At 57.2% G+C, this 21,286-nt stretch overlaps 1 protein-coding gene across 1 annotated transcript in view; it reads left to right on the top strand.

Moving 5' to 3' along the window:
• The first annotated feature begins 2,815 nt into the window (after positions 1 to 2,815).
• Positions 2,816 to 21,286, top strand: part of C32H16orf74 (chromosome 32 C16orf74 homolog) — a 31,888-nt gene continuing 13,417 nt past the window's right edge. Inside the window, exons 1-2 of the mRNA XM_058528419.1 lie at positions 2,816 to 2,984; positions 11,940 to 11,985. Of these exons, the coding sequence (XP_058384402.1) occupies positions 11,958 to 11,985 (28 nt within the window). The 5' untranslated portion in view covers positions 2,816 to 2,984; positions 11,940 to 11,957. The remainder of the gene's footprint in view (positions 2,985 to 11,939; positions 11,986 to 21,286) is intronic.

Genomic DNA, 21,286 nt, shown 5'->3' with positions numbered 1-21,286 from the left:
CGCTGCCCGGCTTAGTCCCCAGGGTCTACGGGTTCCAGGCTGCCCCCCCTTCAGTCGCTGCAGCTGCTTCCAGGTGGGTGGTGCGAGGTGAGCCCCCTGAGCCTGACTCCCCTCCCAGAGCCCATGAGGTCACCCCCACCAGCTTCCCACTACCTGCCCCCACCCACAACCAAGAACAAGTTCCTCCGCGCAGGCGCCTCACCTGGCTGCCAGGAAAATTGTCCAAGTGGGCTCGCTCTCCCTCTCTCTCTTCTTTTTTAACAAAAATCTTTTTATTTTGGAAAATTTCAAACACATACGAAAGTAGAGAGAATAGTATAAAGAACCCCCACGTACCCGCCACCTAACTTCAACAATTACCAACATTTTTCCGTTATTGCTCCATCTCTCTCCACCCACCACCCTCTCTCTGCCACCTTTTTATTTTCCTGGAGTCTTTTAAAGCAAACCTAGTCTTCAGATCAATTCACTCATAAATACTTTTCCAGATGTGTCACTAACAGATAAGGGCTTTAAAAAACACAATGATACCACTCTCGCATCTGTTAAAATTAGCAATAATGTCTTAATATTATCCAACACCCAGACTGTGCTTAATTTTCCACTGTCATCTCACAGATATCTTTTCATAGTTGGTTTGCTCAAATCAGCTCTGTCCGGGGTTCACACGCCGCATTTGGTTGATTTGTCTCTTAGGTCTCTAGTCTGCATCCACTAGATACACAGCTCTCTGTGGTAGCCAATGATTAATGTCGCCTGGGAGTTTACAAAACACGCGTACCTGGGCCCTACCTGGGCCAATTAGGTCAGCATCCCTGGGGTGAGCCCGGGCCTGGGTGTTGGCTTTGTTCATTTTTATTTATTTGTTAAGCAACCTCTGTGATCCCGGCATGCTGCCAGGGCTGGGAACCACTGGAATACACGCACACGCTTCCTGGGAGAGGAAGCAAATGAAACTGCGTTCTTTCCATGCCTCATTTCAACCTCGTACCGTTGACAAAACGCATCCTCCTGGGCCTGCTCCCCGTAGCGCCCCGTCCCCTCCCCCAGCGCTGAGTTGTGCCAGACTCTCCAGGAACTGGCGACCCCTCTAGCTTGGGGCAGGAGAGCCCAGGAGGCAAGGAGAGGGCAGAGGTCGGAATGCAGCACTCACTGACTGGGTGACCCGTGACCTCCCGGTGCCGCGGGCCCCACACCTGGGAAATGAGAGGATAACCAGGGCCGTCCTGAGCGGGTGGCGACACGGGCCTCGTGCACAGCTGGAGCTCAGTCGGTGCTAGTTTTCCTGTTCGCTGCGGTACCTGGTGCCTGGGGCAGAGTCCGTGCTCAAACAGTATTTGTTGAAACGAATGAATCCTCATTGCCCCTGTGGAAACTGGGGCCCAGAGGCAGGCTGAGCTCACAACCAGCGCCGAGCAGTCGGCCTGCTCCAGGCTCCGGCCTGCTGAAAAGGCCTTGCTCCTCTCTTCTCCACCCTTCCAGAACAAGAATGCGGGTGCCCGCCGTCCCTGGAGGTCTCCTGGTGCCTCTGTGGCCACCGTTAGAGGATGCGATTCGGAGCAGCCCTGACCCACAGCTCCCTCAGGGAGGAACAAGGAGAGGGGCCCCTGGCAGCCCCCCTGCCCTCCCGAGGTGGGGGAGGGCACGGGTACATCCTGCCCCTCATCTTGCCCCTTTCTGTCCTATTTTGGGGGGACATAACCCATTTCCTGCCTGTCACTCTGGACTCGATGTGGTCAGGAGAACAAAGACTCTCATGTTTCTAGGAATGACTCACAGGGAGAACACACAGCTAGGCGCTGACTCCATCTCCTGCAACTCAGTTCTTTCCTGCGTTCACCGAGGGAGTGTCACTGTCTTGCTTGTGACTCAGTTTCCCCTTCTAAGCCTCCAGAAGGACACAGAGCACAGGGTGTGGAGACCTGGGGCTTGTAAGATGGAGCCAGCGTGACAGGCTCGTGAGGATGACATGAAAACACTCGGTGGCAGATCGCTTTTGTTCCTCCTGGCAAGCTGAGTAGGTGCCTGCAGGGGCCTCCTGCCCGTGGGAGGCCTCCTGAGACACCCAGCTGGATAAAAGGGCTCCACGCCCACAGCGTGGGGAGCTGGGGGATTACTCCCGGCGGGGCAGCATCTAAACGCTGAAGCCGGCCAGCGGGCCAGGAGGCAAGTCTCGACACGCCCTCTCGGGCCGCACCCCCAGGTTCACCTCCAGAAGCGGGGTACAAAAACATTTTCGGAGAGCGCAAGGGCCAGACCCTAATACCCAGGAAGCTGCCTTTGATCACGATGGGGGGAGCCCGCATTGCTAATGTGTCCCCAGGGCCCAGCACAGGGGTGGGAATTTGGGGATAGCGAGATGATGGAGCCTCCCACTTCTCGCTTCCCCTCTCCGCAGCCGGGCCACCAGCTATGGGGGAACCCCGGCGCCCCTTTTCATCACCCAGGGCTGGGGTGCACGGCCGAAGGGAGCCTGGCACCCAGCCCCGGGGAGGGGCGCACGATGGAAAGCCTCCCTTGGCCTCGGGCCAAACTTTCCCCAGGTTCTTCTCCTCCCACCCCCGTCCGGGGACGAGCGAGAGGAACCTGAGGCGGGCCGGGGCAGTTCGCGAGGCCGGAGGCGCGGGCGCCGGGCGCGCCCCTGACACGATCCCCGGGGAGGAGGCGGGCGGGTCCCGCTCCGCCCCCGCGCCAGGCCGGTGCAATCCGGCGCCCGCGGGCGGGGCGGGGCTGCCGTGGGCACCGCCCCCGAGGGGCTGGGGCGGGGGCGGGGGGAGGCGTGCGCGCGGCGGCGGCCGGGAGCGCCGGCCGGGGCGGAGCGGGGCCCCCGCGCACTGCCCGGCCCGGGCCATGACCCCCCCCCGCCCGCTCTCTCTTGCAGGCTGGTCGCCGCGGCCCCCGGAGCCCGGCCGCCGCCGCCACCAGCGCCCGGGCGGGCCCCGCGCGCCCCGGGCACGGCTCCGCGGTGAGCCCACCAGGAAGCGGTGAGTGCCCCGCGCCGTGCGCGCCCTGGTGCCTGGCACGGCGCTGCCCACCCCACCCCTTCTAGAAGACGCCGCTCTCCCCCAGAGCCGCAGCCCCGCCGAGCGGCGTCCACGCCCCGCAAGCTCCCGCGGCGCGAGGGGCGCGCCCTGGGGAGGGCAGGGGGCCCCGGGAGGCGGCGGGGGACATTCGCGCGCCCGGGCGTCCCCCCAACTTCTCGCAGACTTTTCTGAGGAGACGCGGGTTTGGGGAAAGTTGGGGCGCCCTCTGGCCGTGTTGCAACTTACACTGGGCGGGTGGGGGCGTGTCCCCGCGCGTGGGAGCCTCTGGCCCCCCACTCTCCACCCGACGCCCCGCGCTGTCACGAGTTCCTTGGGAATGGCCCCGACCGCCATTCCTGAAGGCTGGAAAGGAGCCCGGCCGGGGTGGGGGCAGGAGGCCTCGAGAGGAACCGTTTCCCCTCTATCGAGTATTTCAAAATGTATTATTTATGAACCGCCTCACTTAGGGGCCCCCTCCGCTCCCAGGGCATCAAAGCAGGTTTGCAACCACAAAGGGCGACCAGTGCGAACGCACGCGCAGCTTCTTCTGGCCGGCTGAGCTCAGTGGAACTGGGGGGAGGCACTCATTAAAAGGAGGACCCGCAGCTCCGCTGGGCCGCGTGGTGGGCGGGGTCCGGGGCGGCTGGGACTTCTCTCCAACTGCCCCTGGCTGTTAGGCGTGATGGGACCGAAAGAAAAGTCTGTGCAGGCTGAGCGGCCTTTGAATCACGGAAGAATAGGACTTGAAAGGCAGCGGTGAAGGCACTTGTGAGCTGGTGCAGCCTTTGTGGGACTAACACTCTGACAGAGGAGGAAACTGAGGCTCAGAGAGGCACCCCTGGATTGGCAGGCTCTGGTTTCCTGCCCAGCCCTCAGGGTCCCTTGGGGAGCTCCTGTCCCGGGCTGGGTTGAGGCCAGAAAGCACCCCCTCGCCTGTCTTCCCTTACCTGTCCAGGCCACACCCATCTTGGGTTCTGTGTCCCCACCCCTGGGGACTCATTCCTCTGGATGGGAGGGAGGGAGGGAGGCAGTATATTTATGGAAAGCCTTAATCCCTCCGCCAGCCCCAAGGAGGCCGAGAGCCCCGCCAGCCTAATCTCCTGTACCTGGAAGCCCTTGCCTTGCTGGTGAGGTGTGGATGGCGGGTCCTGAGCCCCAGGTTAGAGCACCTTTGAGAGGACACGGGAAGAGAGCAGTGACATTGAGCATTTGTTGATCCCTCGTGGTTGCCAGACTCTGCACTCAGTGCCAGTGCCCACCACCTGCGCTCTGTTTTCATCCTCTAACCAAATACTGTTGTTATCCCCATTTTACAGATGAGGACCCACAGGCTGGTAAAGGTAAAGTGACTGACCCAAAGTCACGGGGCAGGTCAGTGGCAAGGGCAGGCGTTGAACCCCTAGCCCTCACAGTGAGTTGCTCTTGAATACAGCACAGGCTAGGCCAGGCCTCTGAAATGACCAAGGGCAGCCCCCCCATTAACATTATTAAGATATAATATACACACAGTAATATGTCCACATCAAAAGTGTACACTCAGATCAAGAAACAGAACTTGCCCAGGAACCCCCTTGTAGCCAGTGGGCCGTTCTGTGTCTCCCACAGACAGTGCGACATCTCAGTTACTTTTTATTTGGTGCAAAGAACGCATTAGTTTACTTTTCCCTTTGTACTGAAAACCTGCAGGGGGTGAGCTGGTGTGCACTCGCTGCTGTGGGCTGGTAGTCTGTCTGCAAAGCTGCAGTAAAAACAATTACATATTTCTTAACTAACTCTGGTTAATGAAACATTAACCTGACTTTTAATAGCATACCCCTTATTTTTAAACGAACGTTTTTATTGACATATAATATGTTTGGAAAAGTGCACACATCGTTAGCGTGGAGCTTGATCACACAGAGGCACAGAGTGGACGGGGCTGTGGGCAAGGATGTTGCTCGAAGTTACATGGCCGATCGCTTTGAGGCCAGGGCTGGACCCCAGGTGGCCCAAGACCCTGCCCAGTGACAGAGAAGCAGGTGGGGATTTGGGTGGGTGCCCTGCCTCTCCCCCCACCCCCATCCTCTTTCACTCCCTGTTAGTGAGCTGCTGTGGACCAGGCAGGCAGCTGCCTGGCCTCCCCAAGAGCAGCTTGCAGCCTCCCGCCAGTCGGTGGGCTAAAGCCAGGGAGATGCTCGTGTTTGCACTCTGTGTCCCAGGATGGGAGGCACGTTATTGCTTGTCACATCTGTTCCCAGCACAGTCCCTTTGGCTGGAATTGCAGGAATTCTAATCCTGTTGCAAAAAGAAAGTGCCTTTTCTAAAGAAGGAAGAAAACCAAGATGTGCCGTGTGCCTTCTGGGAGCCAGGCCTGGCCAGCCCATTAGTACCTTCCTCCCTGTATTTGCAGCCAGGCTCCGCGCGCTGGCCCAGACTCTACTAGCTGGGAGTGGAACCTGATTCTGCCCATTCTGGTGGGTCCACCCACCTAAGCAAACTGTCAGATTCCTCAGCCCTGATTCTTCTCCCCTGCCCTCTCCTTGGTCCTCAAGTGAGGTCTTGTTAAGGAGGTGAGGCCTAGCGCCATGGTGAGTCATGACCTCCACAGGGTTGTTCCCATTTCATCTGGGAGGTGGCTCTACAGGGACTGAGATCAGACTTCTAGCCTGACTCGGCCTTTCACTCACTTTCCCTCTCTGGTCCTCCGTGTCCTCATCTGGGACACCAGGTGTTAGAAATAAGACAGCCTCTGCGTAGGGTTGCCAGATTTAGCAAATAAAAATACAGGAGGCCCCGTTAAATTTGAAACGCAGATAAATGACGAATAATTTTTGGCATAAGTATGTCTGATGCAGTAATTAGGCATCCTGTATTTTATCTGACAGCTCTATCTATGGCTGCTTCCAGCTCTAGATGTGTATGATTCGCTCCAGGAAAGGTTTATCTCACACTCTAGAGCTGACTCCCACTGTCCACAGTAGTGGTACCTGAAGAGAATCAGCCAGCTTTGGAGCCAGAATTCTAAAAGCAGGGTCCCTCCGGCCGGTGAGTGCTTCTGTGTCTCTGACAGGCGGTGCTACCTCTTAATTACATTTAACTTTGTGCAAAGAACACATTAGTGTACTTTTCTCTTTGCTTTGAAAACCTGTGGAGGTTTTGCTGGCGAACACTCACTGCGGTGGGCTGGTAGTTTGTGGCTCCTGTCTACAAGGCTGCTGTAAAAACAATGACAGACAAGTGTATCCTTTCCCCTGGAGATGCTCATGGTTTTAGAGAACACTGTAGTGTGCAAAGCGGCAGATGTCCATCTATCTGGGCCACTGCTCAGAGGAGTGGACCCTTGCAGGAGGAAGTAAGTTTTTTATTGCCTGTCCCTGTCCCCAGAGGGGGTCCTGTCGTGGCCATTTGGCAGTAGAGAGATTTTTATGCCCGGGTGCAAGAAAGAACCTGTTCTATTTCAAGCTGTTGTGCAAATAATTAACAATCTGATATTTCAAAGGGGACGTAAACAGAGCCTGATTCATTATGAAAGGAGGTTTTTCACACTCCTGAAAATGTGTGAAAGAGATAGAACATTTATACCTAAACCAGCAGTGCTCATGGGCCCAACCGTGCCCCTGCCATCTTGCCAAGCTAAGGGGCCCCCTCCCATTACATCTTTTCTCTCCTCTCACCTCATCTTTATTTTCTAATTGCAAAAATGTGTGTCTTTGTTTGTAACGACTCCAAACCATCTAGAACTGCGGTGTGGGGAAGGATATAGCCCTGAAGCAGCGTGGTGGAAGTCCGTCTCCCAGAGCCGAGGCTTCCTGGCGCCTGACCCCTTGGAGCTTCCTTCCCTCATCTGTACAACGGGGTGACAATAATGTTTATCTCGGGGTATTGTTAGGGTTCAGTGCAGTAATTTTTATGATGAACTTGGGCTCTTAAAAGCATGAGCTTGAGACCTGTCGGCTGTTTACTGTCGTGATACTGACGAGGAAGAAGTTTCAGAGAAGAGCAGCCCCGCTCCCCACAGGTAGGCGTCTGTTCAGACAGTTGTAGAGTCCAGCTTTAACTCCTGCTTTCCGACATCTCATCCCGTTCACAGGGAGCCTTCTCCTAGAAGGCATCTGTGGTCTCCGCCAGCAGACCTGGTCACAGAAGGAGTGGAGTGGACGGACTGTGTCCACCATCCCGAGTGAATAACCCCGGGAGGCTTCCTCCCCACACAGCAGGCCACACCTGGGGACCACGTTGTGGGGGCGCCCCTGGTGATCTTCTAATGCAGCACCCTCACGGGAGCACTCTGGTGATACTACAACAGTGACAGTGGTGATGACAGTGACAGCTGTCCCAGGCCTGTCCCGGAGGCTGGGGGCAGGATGCCTTGTTTCACAGATGAGGACGCGGAGCCTGGGCGCAGAGCTTCAGCACCTGAGACTCAGAGAGGGAGGTGACCTGCCTAAGGTCACACAGCTCCTTCAGACTCCTGGTTCGTCCTTGTTCCCTTGGCCCCTCCTGGGCCCACTGCCTTTTGTCTGTCCCTGTGGGGAGGTGGGAGTGGGGGGACCAGAGTTACAGCAACGTGCATTGGGATAAGAAAAGTCAGTTTGTGACAACTCTCCGTTTGGGAATTTTAGAAGCCTGAAATGGAATTGCTATACATGGACGTGACCCCTGGATGTGGCATTTGCCTGACCCAGGCACAGCTTCTTGTCCCCAGTGTCCCTTGAATCCAGGTCCTCGTCCTCTTTTGTCTCTTCTTTACTTTCTTCCTTCTTTCCCTGAGTGTTTTGAGATGGGTATTTTTAAAGTGCAGGACAGCTTTGGGGACAAAAGCCTGTCAGTTCGGGACACCTCTTCTGGGGGTGGTGCTTCTGGCAGCGTGCAACACAGAGCCTTCCCTGGGCCGGAGCGCAGGCCCTGGAGCGCACCTTCAGCCGTGTCACAGAAGTTCTGGGGCGACGGGGTCTGACGCCCTGAGCTGCCCCATGTGCCGCTGCGGGGGCAGTGGGGTTGGGCGCGGGGGCAGTGGGGTTGGGCACGGAGGCTGTGCCTCCTGTTGAGCTGTGCTGTCTCTCCTGGACGTTCTTCTTTCCTTTGTTGGCTTCTCTTGCAATAGTTGCGGACTTAGCGAAAAGTTGCCAGAGCACAAAGTCGTCCTGTGCGTCCTTCACCAGGGACGACCGTTTGGCCACATTTGCTTCATCGCCTCTCTCTGTCCATACATGTATGTGCGTGTTATCGTTTTCTGGCTGAACTCTTTGACAGTTGAGTTGCAAAAATGACGACCTTGACCCCGAACACTTCAGTGTGTGCTTCCTAAGAGAAGGACCACCTCTTACAAGACCCAGTACCGTGATCAAAACCAGAGAACTGGACGTTGGCCCCGTACCATCACCTAATGGACAGTTGTCTTTCTTTTGACCATTGTGTTACTTTTCGAACAAACACCAAGGCACGTCATGAACCCCCTCTCCCGGCGTCAACAGCAGGCAGCCTCCCCCCGCCCTCACTGTATCTCCCCTGCGCCCCACGCTGCTCTTGTTGTTTTCCTGGAGTGTTTTACAGCAGAGTCCTGACATGGTTCATCTGTGAGGCTACAGCATAAATCGTTGTTCAGACCCTGGGATGGGATGTACATAAGATCTGTTAGAGGGCTGTGACCAGCACTTAACAGGGATAGGCTGGAAGAGAGTCGACTATGAAATCGGAGTGCGCTGCGCACAGCACGTCTGCATGGTTGTGATGTTAGGTGTGTTTCTCACGGTGGTCATCGGGGTCCTGGGGTTTATTTGTTGATGGTCCCACCTCAGGGCTGCAGGACCCCTCAGCAGGAGACCCGGCCTGGGGAGGGTTGGGGAGAGGGTTGTAGGTGAGGTCTGCACCCCCACCATCCCCCTGAAGCTCTGTGGTTGAAAGCATTGTGGCTCTAGAGTCCAAAGTGCTGGGTTTGAGTCCTGACCCATCACTTGCTACCCGCACGACCTTGTGCAAGTTAACTAAGCTCTCTGTGCCTCAATTTCCCCATCTGTGAAGTGGGGATAGGAATGGTCCCAACCTCATGGGGCTGCTGCAAGGGTTAACTGACCATGACTGTCTGTCAAGGGGCTCTGAACAGTGCTGGCCACGCAGTGAAGGCTCAGGAAAGAGGCCCATTGTTCCCACTGGCCTGGCCTTGGGCTCTCTCCCTCCAGCCCCGGCCCCTCCTCTTCCACTGAGAAGGATGTGCTTTCCTTGGCATCTCATCCTGCATATTAGAATATCCTGGGGAGCTTTTAAAAATCCCAGTGCCAGCCACACCCCAGGCCAATTACCCCGGAACCTCTGGGGGTGGGACCAGGCGATTCCGATGTGTGGGAAGATGCAGTGCTCAGCGCCTCTCCAGCTGTAATGAGCGTCACCTGGGTCTTGCTGAAATGTGCTCCTGAGCCCACGGGCGGGGTGGGGCCTGGGAGCCTGCATTTCTCACAACTGCCCGGTGGTGCCAATGCTGCTGGTCCAGGACCACTCTGAGTAGTGAGGCCGTGGAGGAGGGGCTGGAAACTGCTGCGTCCTTTCTCTCCATCACTGTCACAGGTAATAGCAGGAGCTGAACTTCTTGGACTCTTGCTGTGTGCCCGGCGCAGAGAGAAGCCCTCTCACAGCCACTTTCAGTCCTCCATGAGACCACTGCATACATCAGCCCCGTTTTAAAGATGAGGGGAGTGAGGTCTCGGCGGGTTAAGGAACCTGCCTGCGGTCACATGGCTGAGCCAGGCTCTGGTCCCGGCCAGGACAGTTCTGGTTCCCAGGGCCTGCTCGTACGTGGGAGGCGCTTCCTTTTATACACGGCTGTCCTGAGTCTGTTCCCATCAGTGTCTGTCTGTCTGTCTGTCTCCTGTCGTCTCTCAACATCTCTCTCTCTCCCCCACCACCTTCCCCGGGTCCCTAGTCCATTAACTAGCAGATGTCTCCAGTCTACCTCCTACCTGCCCACAAATCCAGCGTGGCTGAAATTGAAGCTTTTATCCTGTCCTCTCCTCCAAACCGGCCCTTCCTGGGGTCTCACCATCTCCCAAACCTGCGTGTCACCCCAACTTCCAGTTACCTCTCCTTCCCACTGCCCCACCGTCTTCGAGGTTCAGGCTCCACAATTTCTGGCTCAGAGCAGAGCTTCTCTGACCTTAGCAAGTGCACGGATCCCCGGGGGGCCTTGTTAAACTGCCAATTCTGGCTCAGTGCGTCTGGGTGGGCCTGAGATGCTCCATTGCTAACAAGCTCCCAGGAGCGCTGAGGCTGCTGGTCCACCAGCACAACCGAGTAGTGGGGGCCTGGGGGAGGCCGGCGTTTCCTAGTGGGCCCCTCCCTGCACAGCCTCCTAGAAGGCAGCCTTGCTCCTTGGTGCCCTCAGGATAACCTCTGAACTCCATAACCAGCCCCCAAAGCCCCCATGGTCCAGCTTACCTTTGGCCTCTCCTCTTCCTATTCCTGCCTTGACCCCCCACCTTCTGGTTCCACCCGTGGGCCACGCCCTTCTTGTTCTCTGGGTCTTTGCACATTCTGTTCCTGAGACCTGGGGGGCTGTTCCCTGCTTGGCTCACTCTTGCCTCTCTTTAGGGACATGGTCCCCGGGCCTCCCAGGTTGGGACAGGAACCCACCTCTGTCCTCCTGGGCTCACCATGCCTCCATCGGGGCCAGTTTGCTGTCTGTCTCCCCCACTAGTCTGAATAACCTGTATTCAGTGTGGTGCCCCATTTGGCCTCATGCCCACCTGTGTTTCATCCTCAGCGACCAGGTGCAGGGTGGGAAATGTGTAGGAAGTGTTTTAGGGGACAAGGGAGGGGCTGGGAGGTCTGACCCCAGGGATGAGGGAGGCAGGAACGGTCAGGGGTATGCAAGAACAGTGTGGCGAAGCCCGAGTTGCCCATCGGGGCGCCTGTGTCTCCCGGCCTTGTGCAGGACAAGGGGACGATGGACTTCAGAGAGCAGGGCTGGGGCCCTCCCTCGGACACACACCTGCGTGGGAGATAGCATGGCCTCTCATGGCCACCCTCCGCCCCCAGCCTGGCACACGTGGCTCCCTGTGAACGAAGGGATGGGCTCCGTGTCCCCCACCCATCAGCCTCTCAGACGCAAGGACCCCCAAGGTGGACACAAGAGCCTCCCCTTCCCCAAAGAGCCTGCAGAGCCTCACTGGCCCCTGTGGGGTGGGCCTCAGCTGAGGGTCAGGACAGTCCTGGGTTCCATTCCCAGCTCCACTGTGCTAATAAGCTGGGTGGCCTCAGGGAGCTAATGCCACCCCTCTGAGTCTTGATTTCCGCATCTGTAAAATGGGGCAGTAACAGCACCTCCCAGGGTTGTCGCTGAGGGTTGAGCCTCAAGGGCACACAGGTGCTCAGCACCGCTAGCTGCTGCCGCTGTTTTATTCATCAATTACTCAGAACCCTAAGGACGCGTCTCCCTGCAGGAAGATGGTGGCAGTGCTGGTTGGGACAATTTTAATGCCCTTTTAAGCTCAGTCTGTTAGGTCTCCGAAGAAGCTGCACTTTAAAAGAGGGCAGCATTATATCACAGGGGCCCCCGTCTCAGTGGGCTTAGGGCCACCCCCAAGGCCCGTCCTGAGGGTCCTCACGTCCTCACATCCCTGGAGCCAGTCACCGTCTGGGCCCCTAAAAGGAGAGGCCAGGTGGGGTTGGTTCCGCCTCGTCAGCGCCCGGCCCGCCCTCACCTTCAGCCTCACCAGCGGCCGCGCTGGGCCTCCGGTATATTTAGCTTTGAGGCCCTGAAAGTTTTTTCCGCCAGCACAGACGCGTCTTTGAGCAAATTCAGCCCAGATGTAGTCAGCAGGCGCCGTGACCTCGGGCCGGCGGTTTCTCTCCGCCACTACTTCCTGTTGTGCACCCATCAGGGCCGGGGGGTGGGGGCCCGGCCACACGTGGCCAACACAAAACAAGCCTCTCCTCTCTCCGCAGGCCTGCAGAGGCGCCGACATGGGGCTTAAGCTGTCCTGCCTGAAAGGTAAGCCCGGTGGGCGGCTCTCCCCCACCAGCTCTTCTGGGGGTGGGTGGGGGGAGGAGGGAGGTGAAGGACTGAGGCTGGAGAGAGTGGGAGGCTGGACCCTGAGACCCCAGCGTTGCTGCCCTGGAGAGGGAGGGGCCACCGCCACTTAAGGCAGCAGCTGTACACAGTAGGTGCCCTGTAAATGCTTGCTCTGACTCTGAGGGCTCCTCCTGGCCTTCCCTCCCACTGGCGGTTGAGTGACGTGGGAAAGTTGCAGGCCCCTTGGGCCTCAGGTTCCCCCTCAGAGGGATTGATCCCAGGCTGTGGAGCCAAAAGGAGGAAGAGGCCGCTGATGAGGGCGCCAGGCACACCCCAGGGTGTTTGCTCTCCACCCTGCAGGCCTGTTATCACTGAGATGGGAGGTCCGCCTGCCCCGTGCTGGGGAAGGCAGGCTGGGAGAGGGGAAAGGCCAGCAGGGAGAAAGTTCTGGAAGGACACAAACTCACTGAGGGGTGTTGTAGCTGTTGGCAGAGGCAGCCCAGACCTCTGTCTTGCACTCTAGAGCTTTCTGACCAGCGTCTGGATGACCCAGGGGCACCTCAGACCAACGTGGAGCACACAGAGACCTCTCCCCTTGAAGCCCGTTATTCGGTGACACATGGTCCCCACCACACGTGTCCTGGCCTGAAATCTGGGAGTCGACCTGCTGGCCCCTTGCCCTTGTGTAGCATGCCCACCAGCCTTGAGTCTCCTGGATGTCTCTGGCTGGCCCACTCCATCCCTCTGCCACAGGATGTCAGGAGGCACAGGAAGGTCCTGGGCAGCTGAAGGACCATCCTCTGGTCCCACTGCTGGGATGAGTGAGCTGCAGGACGCATCTGGTTGGCCCAGCTTAGGGCTTATGCCCGTCCCTTGGCCAGGGGGTGGGGCATCTTGATGGACAGCTCCTCCGAGACTACATGCAAATGGGAGCAGTGGTTCCCTGGAGAAAATCAGGGTGTTGTTTGCAAAGTGGGGATGGGATGCTGGAGAGGCGTAGACGGCCCAGTCCCCTCCAGGGTCTGGTCCCTCAGGCTCCAGGCTGAGCCTACAGAGGAGCAGGGGGAGGAGTCTGTGGAGCCAGCATCTGGGAGGGACCCACGGTGTGAGGTCCAGCGACTGAGCCCTTGGCCCCTCTTCCCTTAGACTTCGCTGCGGGTATCCCCGTGCCTGGCACAGAGCAGGCATTCAGGACAAGCTTTTTGTTTTGGTTTTTAATTGTGGTAAAACACATATATAACACAAAATTAGCCATCTTAACCATTTTTAAGTGTACAGTTCAGTGGCATTAGGTACATGCACGTAGTTGTGCAGCCATCCCCACCATCCACCTCCAGAACTTTTCCGTCTTCCCGAACTGAAACTCTGTCCCCATTGAACACTCACTCCCCATCCCCGTCCCCCAGCCCCTGGCACCACCATCCTACTTTCTGTGTCTATGAACTTGACTCCTCTAGGGACCTCGTATATGTGTAATTATACAGTGTTTGTATTTTTGTGACTGGCTTATTTCATCGAGCATAATGTCCTTAAGATTCATTATGTTGTAGCATGGCTCAGAATTTCCTTCCTATTTAAGGCTGAATAATATTCCGTTGAGAGTACAGACCACATTTGGTTTATCCATTCCACCACTTATGGACACTTGAGCTGCTCTCACTGTTGGCTGTTGTGTCAGGACATCTTTGACAAGTAAACCAAGCCCTTGGGGGGACATGTGGGGCCACTTACCTTCCAGCCCAAGGCTGGGGGCTCAGCCAGGAGAGAGACCCCGGAGCTGCAGATGCTGCGAGTTCCTGAGAAATACACCCCACGCCACCCCACCCCATCCCCGTCGACTGCAGGACTGAAAGCCTGGGCAGCAGGCTGAACGCCCCTGTTGCTGGGAGCTTTTAGAATGGCCGCCTTCCGGGCCAGGCCCAGAGGAGCCAAGTGCTGGAATGGGGCAGGAGCTGCTGCGCCCAGCGGGGTTTGCTCATGCATTTTTCATTGCTAGCTCTCTGCAGCCTGCCCACCGGCCCTGGGCTGCCAGCCCTCTGCCCTCCAGCCCCACCCAGCCTTGATCTCTAGAGGCAACTAGGCCAACGCAGGCTTGGGTGTGACTCAGGGCACGGGTGGGGGCAGGACCTGGGACCCCTCTCTCTGTGTTAAGTCAAGGCGGACCCAGGCCCGCCAGCCCAGATACCCCAGAACCGTCTCCTCCGAGACCCTTATTTTTGCATTTCCCTTGAGGGATGTGCCCCGTGGGAGGAAACTGCGGAGTGCCGGACACCCCGCAGCCTGGTCACCCTCCCCACTGTCCGTGAGGCCTTCTCTTCCCTCACTGCCCGCAGGCGTGGTGGTACCTGTGTCAGAGCTGGGACGTGCCGTTCCGTGCACTTTTTGCACTTTTATTTATTTTTTATTTAATGTTTGGGCACGTGTGCCATATTTCTTGAGGTGATATGATTTCACAATCCTTTAATTAGTGCTTGTATCAGGTTCTGCCAGGAGTTGGTCTTTGGGTTGTTTCCAACTTGTTCCTTTTGGTAGATAACACCATTTTCAACATCTTTGCTTCCTGATTTTTTAAATTATTATTTCTTCGGGAAAAATTCCAGAAATCAGAATGACCCGGTTAAATAATTAAGATGAATGGTGAATTCTTGTTAGAGGCTTAGCCCAGGTAAGGCCCTGTTCAGTGTGTCATTCTGTGTGGATCAACTCACCCCTCCCTCCTCCCACCACGAAGTGAGTACTGTTGGGATTCCCAGTTTCCAGATGAGGAAGCCGAGGCCCAGAGAGGCAGTGCAGTTTTCCCAGGGCCACACAGCTGGAACCAGGGTGGGATTTGAACCCAGCCAGGCAGGCTGGTCCCAGGGGCCTGGCTTCAGCCACCACCGGTACGGCCTCTGCAGAGGAAAACATTTTAATTCGACATTTGACGTTGTTACTGTAGCCAGAAACTTCATCAGCATGATCTCACTAGATCTTCGTATTAATCCTATAAGATGCTAACTTAGTTCCCGGGGCTGCTGTAACAAAGAACTACAAGCTGGGGGCTTAAACAGTAGAAATTTGTTCTCTCCCACTTCTGGAGGCCAGCAGGCTGGAATCCAGGCGTCGCAGGGCTGTGTTCCCTCTGGAGGCTCTAGAGGAGGAGGCTTCCTGCCTCTTCAGCTCCTGGAGGCCCCAGGTGTCCCTTGGCTTGTGGCCACATCACTCCAGTCTCGGCCTCTGTCTTCATACGGCCTCTCCTCTCCGGGTCTCTCTCTCCTTTCTCTTATAAAGACACCAGTCTTGGGATTTAGAGTCAGCCTTAAATCCAAGATGATCTGATCACAAGATCCTTAAGTAATTACATCTGCGGAGACTTGATCTCCCGATGAGGTCATGTACAGAGGTTCTGGGTGGACGTGAATTTGGGGGGAACTCTATTCAACCGGCTACAAGTCACTTCCCCTCGGAGCTGTCCTGAGGGGGCTCCGGAACGCGCTCCTCCTGACTGGCAGTAAAGACTCGGCCCGAGGTGGGAGGGCTGTGTGACATCGCAGAGAGGGACACAACTGTGCTGAAATCCTTTTGTTTCTGGTTCCAGAGGAGAGTGGGCACAGCGATGCACTTTCAGTGGGTCATTCTGCTCTATGGCCTGGCCGTAGCAGTTGTGATGTGCTGGAATGTTCCACCATCCAAAGAGCGCCTCCCTCGTGCCTTCCCGTGTAAGGGCTGGTGTGTGCTGGCCATCCCTCTGGGCCGGGCACTGCTCCCTAAGCGTGTTCCTGAGTTCACTCATTTCATCCTCACGACAGCTGGATGACATAGGGAGCTTTACAGAGGGGGAGACCGAGGCACTGGGGAGCTCTCACTGGCTGAAGTTCACAGCCGGTCAGGAGGGGCTGGCCTCAGTGGATGGCAGGGAGGGGTGCGTGGCTTCCCCGGCTCATAAGCGTGTTCTCTCCAGGTCAGCGGCGGGGTGGCCTACCAGGAAGGAGCGTGGTGGGGCCATGCGGTTCTCAGTGGGGTCCCTGGTCAGCATCACCTGGGAACTGGTCAGACATGCAAGTTCTCAGGGCCCGTCCAGACCTACTGGGTCCAAAATGGGGGGTTAAACAGACCTCCAGGGGGTCCTGGTGCCTGCCCAAGTTTGAGACCCGCTGGTGAAGTGGCTCTGGGGTCAAAGAGATCCGAGTTCAAATCCTAGTTCTGCCCCTGACGAACTGCAGCCTTGTGCAAATCACTTCACGGGTCCCAGCCTCAGTTTCCCCATCTGTAAAACGGAGTGATGAAGGAGAATATCTCCTGGGCCAGGTTTCGAGAATGGTCTGAGATGAACACTAACGATGGTGCCTGAGGACCGGGTTTCCTGTCCACCCCGCCCTTTGCCCCCTCCTGCTCTGCAGGCAGCTCCAGGGGTGTGGGGACCTCAGAGGGGTCGTTCACCCGGAGGCGCGGGCTTTCCCGTTGGGGCCAACGCGGGGGCCCGGCGTGGTCTCTGGCATTCCCCGGAGGGCACCAGCTCCAGCCCCAGCCAACTCCAGCGTCGCCGTGGAGAGAGGCATCTGGGGCAGCCTGGGGCCCGGCGGGAAGGGCCAGAGAGGGAGACTGGCCCAGGTTGGTGGTTGGTTCACTTGTTCTAACAGACTATCTTTTAGAACAGTCTAGATTTACAGAAGAATTGAGAAGGGAGCAGAGAGCTCCTGTATACCCCACGGCCAGTCCCCGAGAGTTAACGCGTCCGTCAGTGTGGCGCGTTCATCACGATCAAGGAATCAGCACAGGTACCTTGTTGTTAGCTCAAGTCCACGCTGTAGTCAGGTTCCCGTGGCGTTTCCCTCGTGTCCCTTTTCTGTCCCAGGATCCCACCTTCCCTGCAGACGTCGTGTCCCCTTAGGCCCCTCTGGGCTGTAAATACGCAGAAGGGCCTGTCCCTGTGAGCTTGGCCATTCTCAGGACTGGTCAGGTTCTATAGGAGGCCCTGATGTTGGGATTTGGCTGATGTTGGTGGGTTTTTAGTTTCTTTTGCCGACTGTGATGATGGTGAGGGTGGGGACCAAGGAGGACGCAGGTACCGCCCTCCCCAGGCCACCTGGGGCTGGGACCCCTGACGGCCCAGGCATTTCTCCCGGCTCCCTTCCCGGGGGCCTAAGGCCTCTGCTCCGCTCAGCCTGTGACCCGGGCCTGGGGGCTGGCAGATACGATGCCCATTTTCAATATTTTATTCCAGATTGGTGTTTGGAGTCCTAAGACTAGCCCCAGGTCACACAGAAAAGGAGAGGCATGCCACATTGTCCCTTCTAGTGCAAGCCCTCGGCTCCAGCTGTCCCACAGCTGCAGGCTAGAGCCGGTGCAGAGACTGTTCGTTCCACAGACATCGACTGTGTCCCGGCTGTGTGCCGACCCAGGCCAGGTACCCGGCTCATGGATGAGCAAGGCAGCCGCCGCTCCTGGCCCTGTGGACCCAGTCGAGTGAGGAGGAGATGAACGTTACTTGGAACCGTCAGAGCACTGCCTGCCCCGGGCTGGAACCAGCCAGCCTGGCCCAGCCGGGAGGGATGGCGTCACTGAGGAAGCAGCCAAGCCTGAGAGCGCTGGCCCGGGAAAGAGCGGGGCAGGGGACCGTGTTCCAGGCAGCAGGAACCACGTGGGCAAAGGCTGCGGGGCGGGAAGGAGCCCGGTGCTGTTGGAGGCATTGAAGGGAGGACCCGGTGGGCGAGGAGAGGACTGCAGCCGCCAGATGGGGCGGGAGGGAATTCGGGACTTACACCAGTGGGGACGGGGAGCTCCAAGAAAAGGAGCGGATAAAAGGCATTCGTTGAGCTGATATGTGCTGAGCAGTTCTCAGAACGAGTTGGGGGCTTCCTAGGTTTGAAGGGAAGGTCGCATGGAGGGATCCACCTCAAGGTAGAAAATGGCCAAGGTCAATGCCCTCATTTACTGAGCTTTGGTGTTCCCATCTGTGAAATGGGCCACTGGTTCCTGCCCGTGGGGTCCTGGGGGAGCCCCCTAACCTCGCTGCCCCACACTGCCACTGCCAACCGGGCAGGGGTCTTTGTCTGCCCTGCGCACCCTTGTGCCCACTAGAACTGGGCCCGACACACAGCAGGCGCCCCTGTCCCATGGGGACAGAGACCAGACCGGAGCTGAATTCCTGTGTAACTTTGCATTTGTTCGGCAAACAGTTATTGAGCGTGGGAGCGATGGAAAGGAACGCGTGACCCAGAATGGTAGGTTTCGTAGTGAGAGCTGCAAAGGAAATTAAAGTGGTGCAACAGGGGGTGATGAGGCAGGGTGAAGTCCTCTCGTAGAGCCACCATTGGAGCCAGCCTTGTGGGTGCAGGGAACAGTGTTCCAGGCAGAGGGGACAGCAGATGCAAAGGCCTTGAGACAGGAACAAGCTTGGTGAGCTGATGAGCGGCAAGGAGGCAAGTGTGGCGGGACTAGGGGGCCAAGCAGGAGGAGCTGAGGTCACTGGGGCGGGCAGAGCTGTCGGAGCTGAGGGTTGGTATCAAGAATTTCTCTTAAAAGTAACAGGGGGGCAGGCCTGGTGGCGTAGCAGTTAAGTTCACACACTACTGCAGCGGCCCGGGGTTCGCACGTTCAGATCCTGGGCGGACACCGATGCACCGCTTGTCAGGCCATGCTGTGGCAGCGTCCCATATAAAGTAGAGGAAGATGGGCATGGACGTTAGCCCAGGGCCAGTCTTCCTCAGCAAAAAGAGGAGGATTGGCATGGACGTTAGCTCAGGGCTGATCCTCCTCACAAAAAATTTTAAAAAGTAACAGAAGCACTAGAATCATTTCAGACCTGGGATCTAAACCTTCGCTGCACCTCAGGATGACGTGGGGGCCTTTCAGAAGGTGCAGCCCTGGCCCCTCCCCAGGGTGGGTCCTGGGCACGAGTGTGTTCGTGAAGCTGCCCAGCTGATTCTCCGGTACAGCCTGGGGTGAGCCCCAGTGTCTGGGCCCAGTGTCCTTGCTTTTGAGATGGGCTTGTAGAGGGGTGCTGACTGCCCACGGTGACAAGGAGCAGGTTAGCTTGGCTGGGAACCCAGGTATGCAGGCTCCAATCCAGGGCTCTTTCTGGAACCTTCTGAACAGATCTCTGCCCACGAGACAGGGGCTTTGAGGGCTGGGAGACCCCCAGCCTGCTCAGAGGAGGGGTGGATAATCAAAGCCTGTTTTAAACTCGGGAGCAGATGGGGCTTAATTCAGCCCCGCCTCGTCCCCAGGGAAAGCCGCCTGGCCCACGGCAGGATTTAGCCCCACGGCAGGCTTAAGCTAAACCTCGGCACCTGCGCCTCGGGAGGGCGGGCGGGAGGGCGGGCCGAGAGTGTCTGGTCAGTCAGCGCATGGCCTGGGGGCGCCGTGGCATCAATGCCCACCGTGGGCAGTGGGAGCAGGCTGGCCAAGGGCGGGGTTGGGCTTCTGTGAGCTGCAGCTGGGCCCCCGCGGTCCCGCGGGAGTTCTGGAGCTGGGAGGGCGCTGCAGAGTGTCCAGGGTCGAGGGGAACGGGCCTTTTATCCACCCGTCCACTGGACATGGTGAGGGGCTGTCCCCGGTGGGGCGTAACCTTGGGCAGGGCCGAGGCCAGTGGGGGCGTGAGGCACGAGCCTGGTCCTGAGAGTGGGCGCCTTCTTGAATCGTGCACCCTAAGTGTCTTGCCTGCCCCACCCCAGTCTCCACCCAGCTGGGCTGAGGGCAGGTGCAGTGAGGGGCTCAGCCATGAGCCATCAGCAGGCAGCACTCTGGGCTGCTGGGGACTAGCCTGGTCCTGGAGGATGGGTCTGGGCCATGAAGCACAGTGTCCACTCAGGCCATGGGTTCAGATGAGGCTTAGACCAGGGGCTGTGGGACAAGAAGGGAAAGGTCCAAAGGACCCCTATGCTTTAAGTCATAGCCACCACCCACAGCCAGCCTCAGCTCCTGACGTCTGGGCTTCCCAGCTGTCGATCAGAAGGGTGGGCCATATGGGGGAATACTATACAGCTGTAAAAAGGGACAGGCAGCTCTGTTTGAAAGGATAGGAACCATTGAGTCTCACCGCCTCACTTTGATCAAACTTCTCCTACAGCAGAAATGCCCCACCTTCCTCCTTTCCTTATTCCACCCTCCTCAGTCCGTCTGTGTCAGCCTCCCCTCAGAAAGTGCTTCCTCTCTTTTTAATAACTTTATATTTTGAATATGTAAAACCTTTTCATGGTACAGAATGTAAAATGTGCAAAAGAATATGTAGTAAAAAGTCTGCTCTCACTTCTCTCTCAGCCACCTGCTTGGATGCAATCATTGTTACCTTGTGTCTCCTTCCAGAATGTTCTCTATATATACGTGCAGATGTGTTCATAGGCATACTCCTTATCTTTTTCCAACATATAATGGCATCAGACCCACTGCTCTTACCTCATTCTTTTCACTTAACCCTGTGTGTTAGAAATGGTTCCCTATCCCTTCAGACCTGCCCATCCTTTTTCACAGCTGTATAGTATTTCTCTGCATGGATGCATCCTCCTGTTCTAACCCATCCCCAAATTGCTTTATATCCTCTTACATCTCATGCACTCCTGAGGGGGGCCAGCAGTGGAACATTCTTAGAAGCAGGACTGCTAGGTTGAAGAGTCTGTGCCCTTGTTATGTTCAGAGCTTTGTGGCCTGAGCCCCCTAGAGGCCCACCCATCCACCCGGTGGGGAGTGACTGAGCTAACGGAGTGTTAACAGCCCTTCTTATTTTCCTAATCTGATGAGTAAAAAACAGTATGTCAGGGAAGTTTATGTTTCATTTCTTTTTAGCAAGAAACCTTTCACTTCTTATTGAAGTAAAACATACAGGGAAAGGGTGCAGGTGGTAAGGGAGCCGCTCGCTGCATTTTCACACACTGACCAGCATCCGGATCAAGAAACAGAACATTCCAGCCCCCCAGGGTCCCCTCAGGCGGCCGCTGCCGACTGCTAGCTGCACGGAAGAGTTTCTCCTGCTCTGTTCTTCACCTGCACACGTGCTCTCGTGGGGCTCACTCCTGGTGTGGAGCGAGGAACTTGTACCCACCCAGGCCCCATCTGAAACTCCTCTGAGACCCTCCTCTGAAGTCACTCGAGGCTCAGCCCACGGGCCCCCAGGCTGAGCACGGCCACCCTGGTGGGGGGGTCCCAGCAGGAGCCTCAGAGATGCGGCTGGAGTCCCAGCTCCCCCCGGGGGAAGGCCTGAACTTCCCTGAGCCTCGTGAAGTGAGGGCTGGCCGGCCCTCCTGCGTTAACAAGTGGATGAGATGGGATGCTCTGGGAGAGAGCTGGGATCACTTCCTGTCAC

The sequence above is a fragment of the Diceros bicornis genome, chromosome 32, assembly GCF_020826845.1.
Source record: "Diceros bicornis minor isolate mBicDic1 chromosome 32, mDicBic1.mat.cur, whole genome shotgun sequence".
Classification (NCBI taxonomy): Eukaryota; Metazoa; Chordata; class Mammalia; order Perissodactyla; family Rhinocerotidae; genus Diceros; species Diceros bicornis.
The sequence above is the reverse complement of the archived record's forward strand: the minus strand, read 5'-3'. Positions and strand labels throughout refer to the sequence as shown.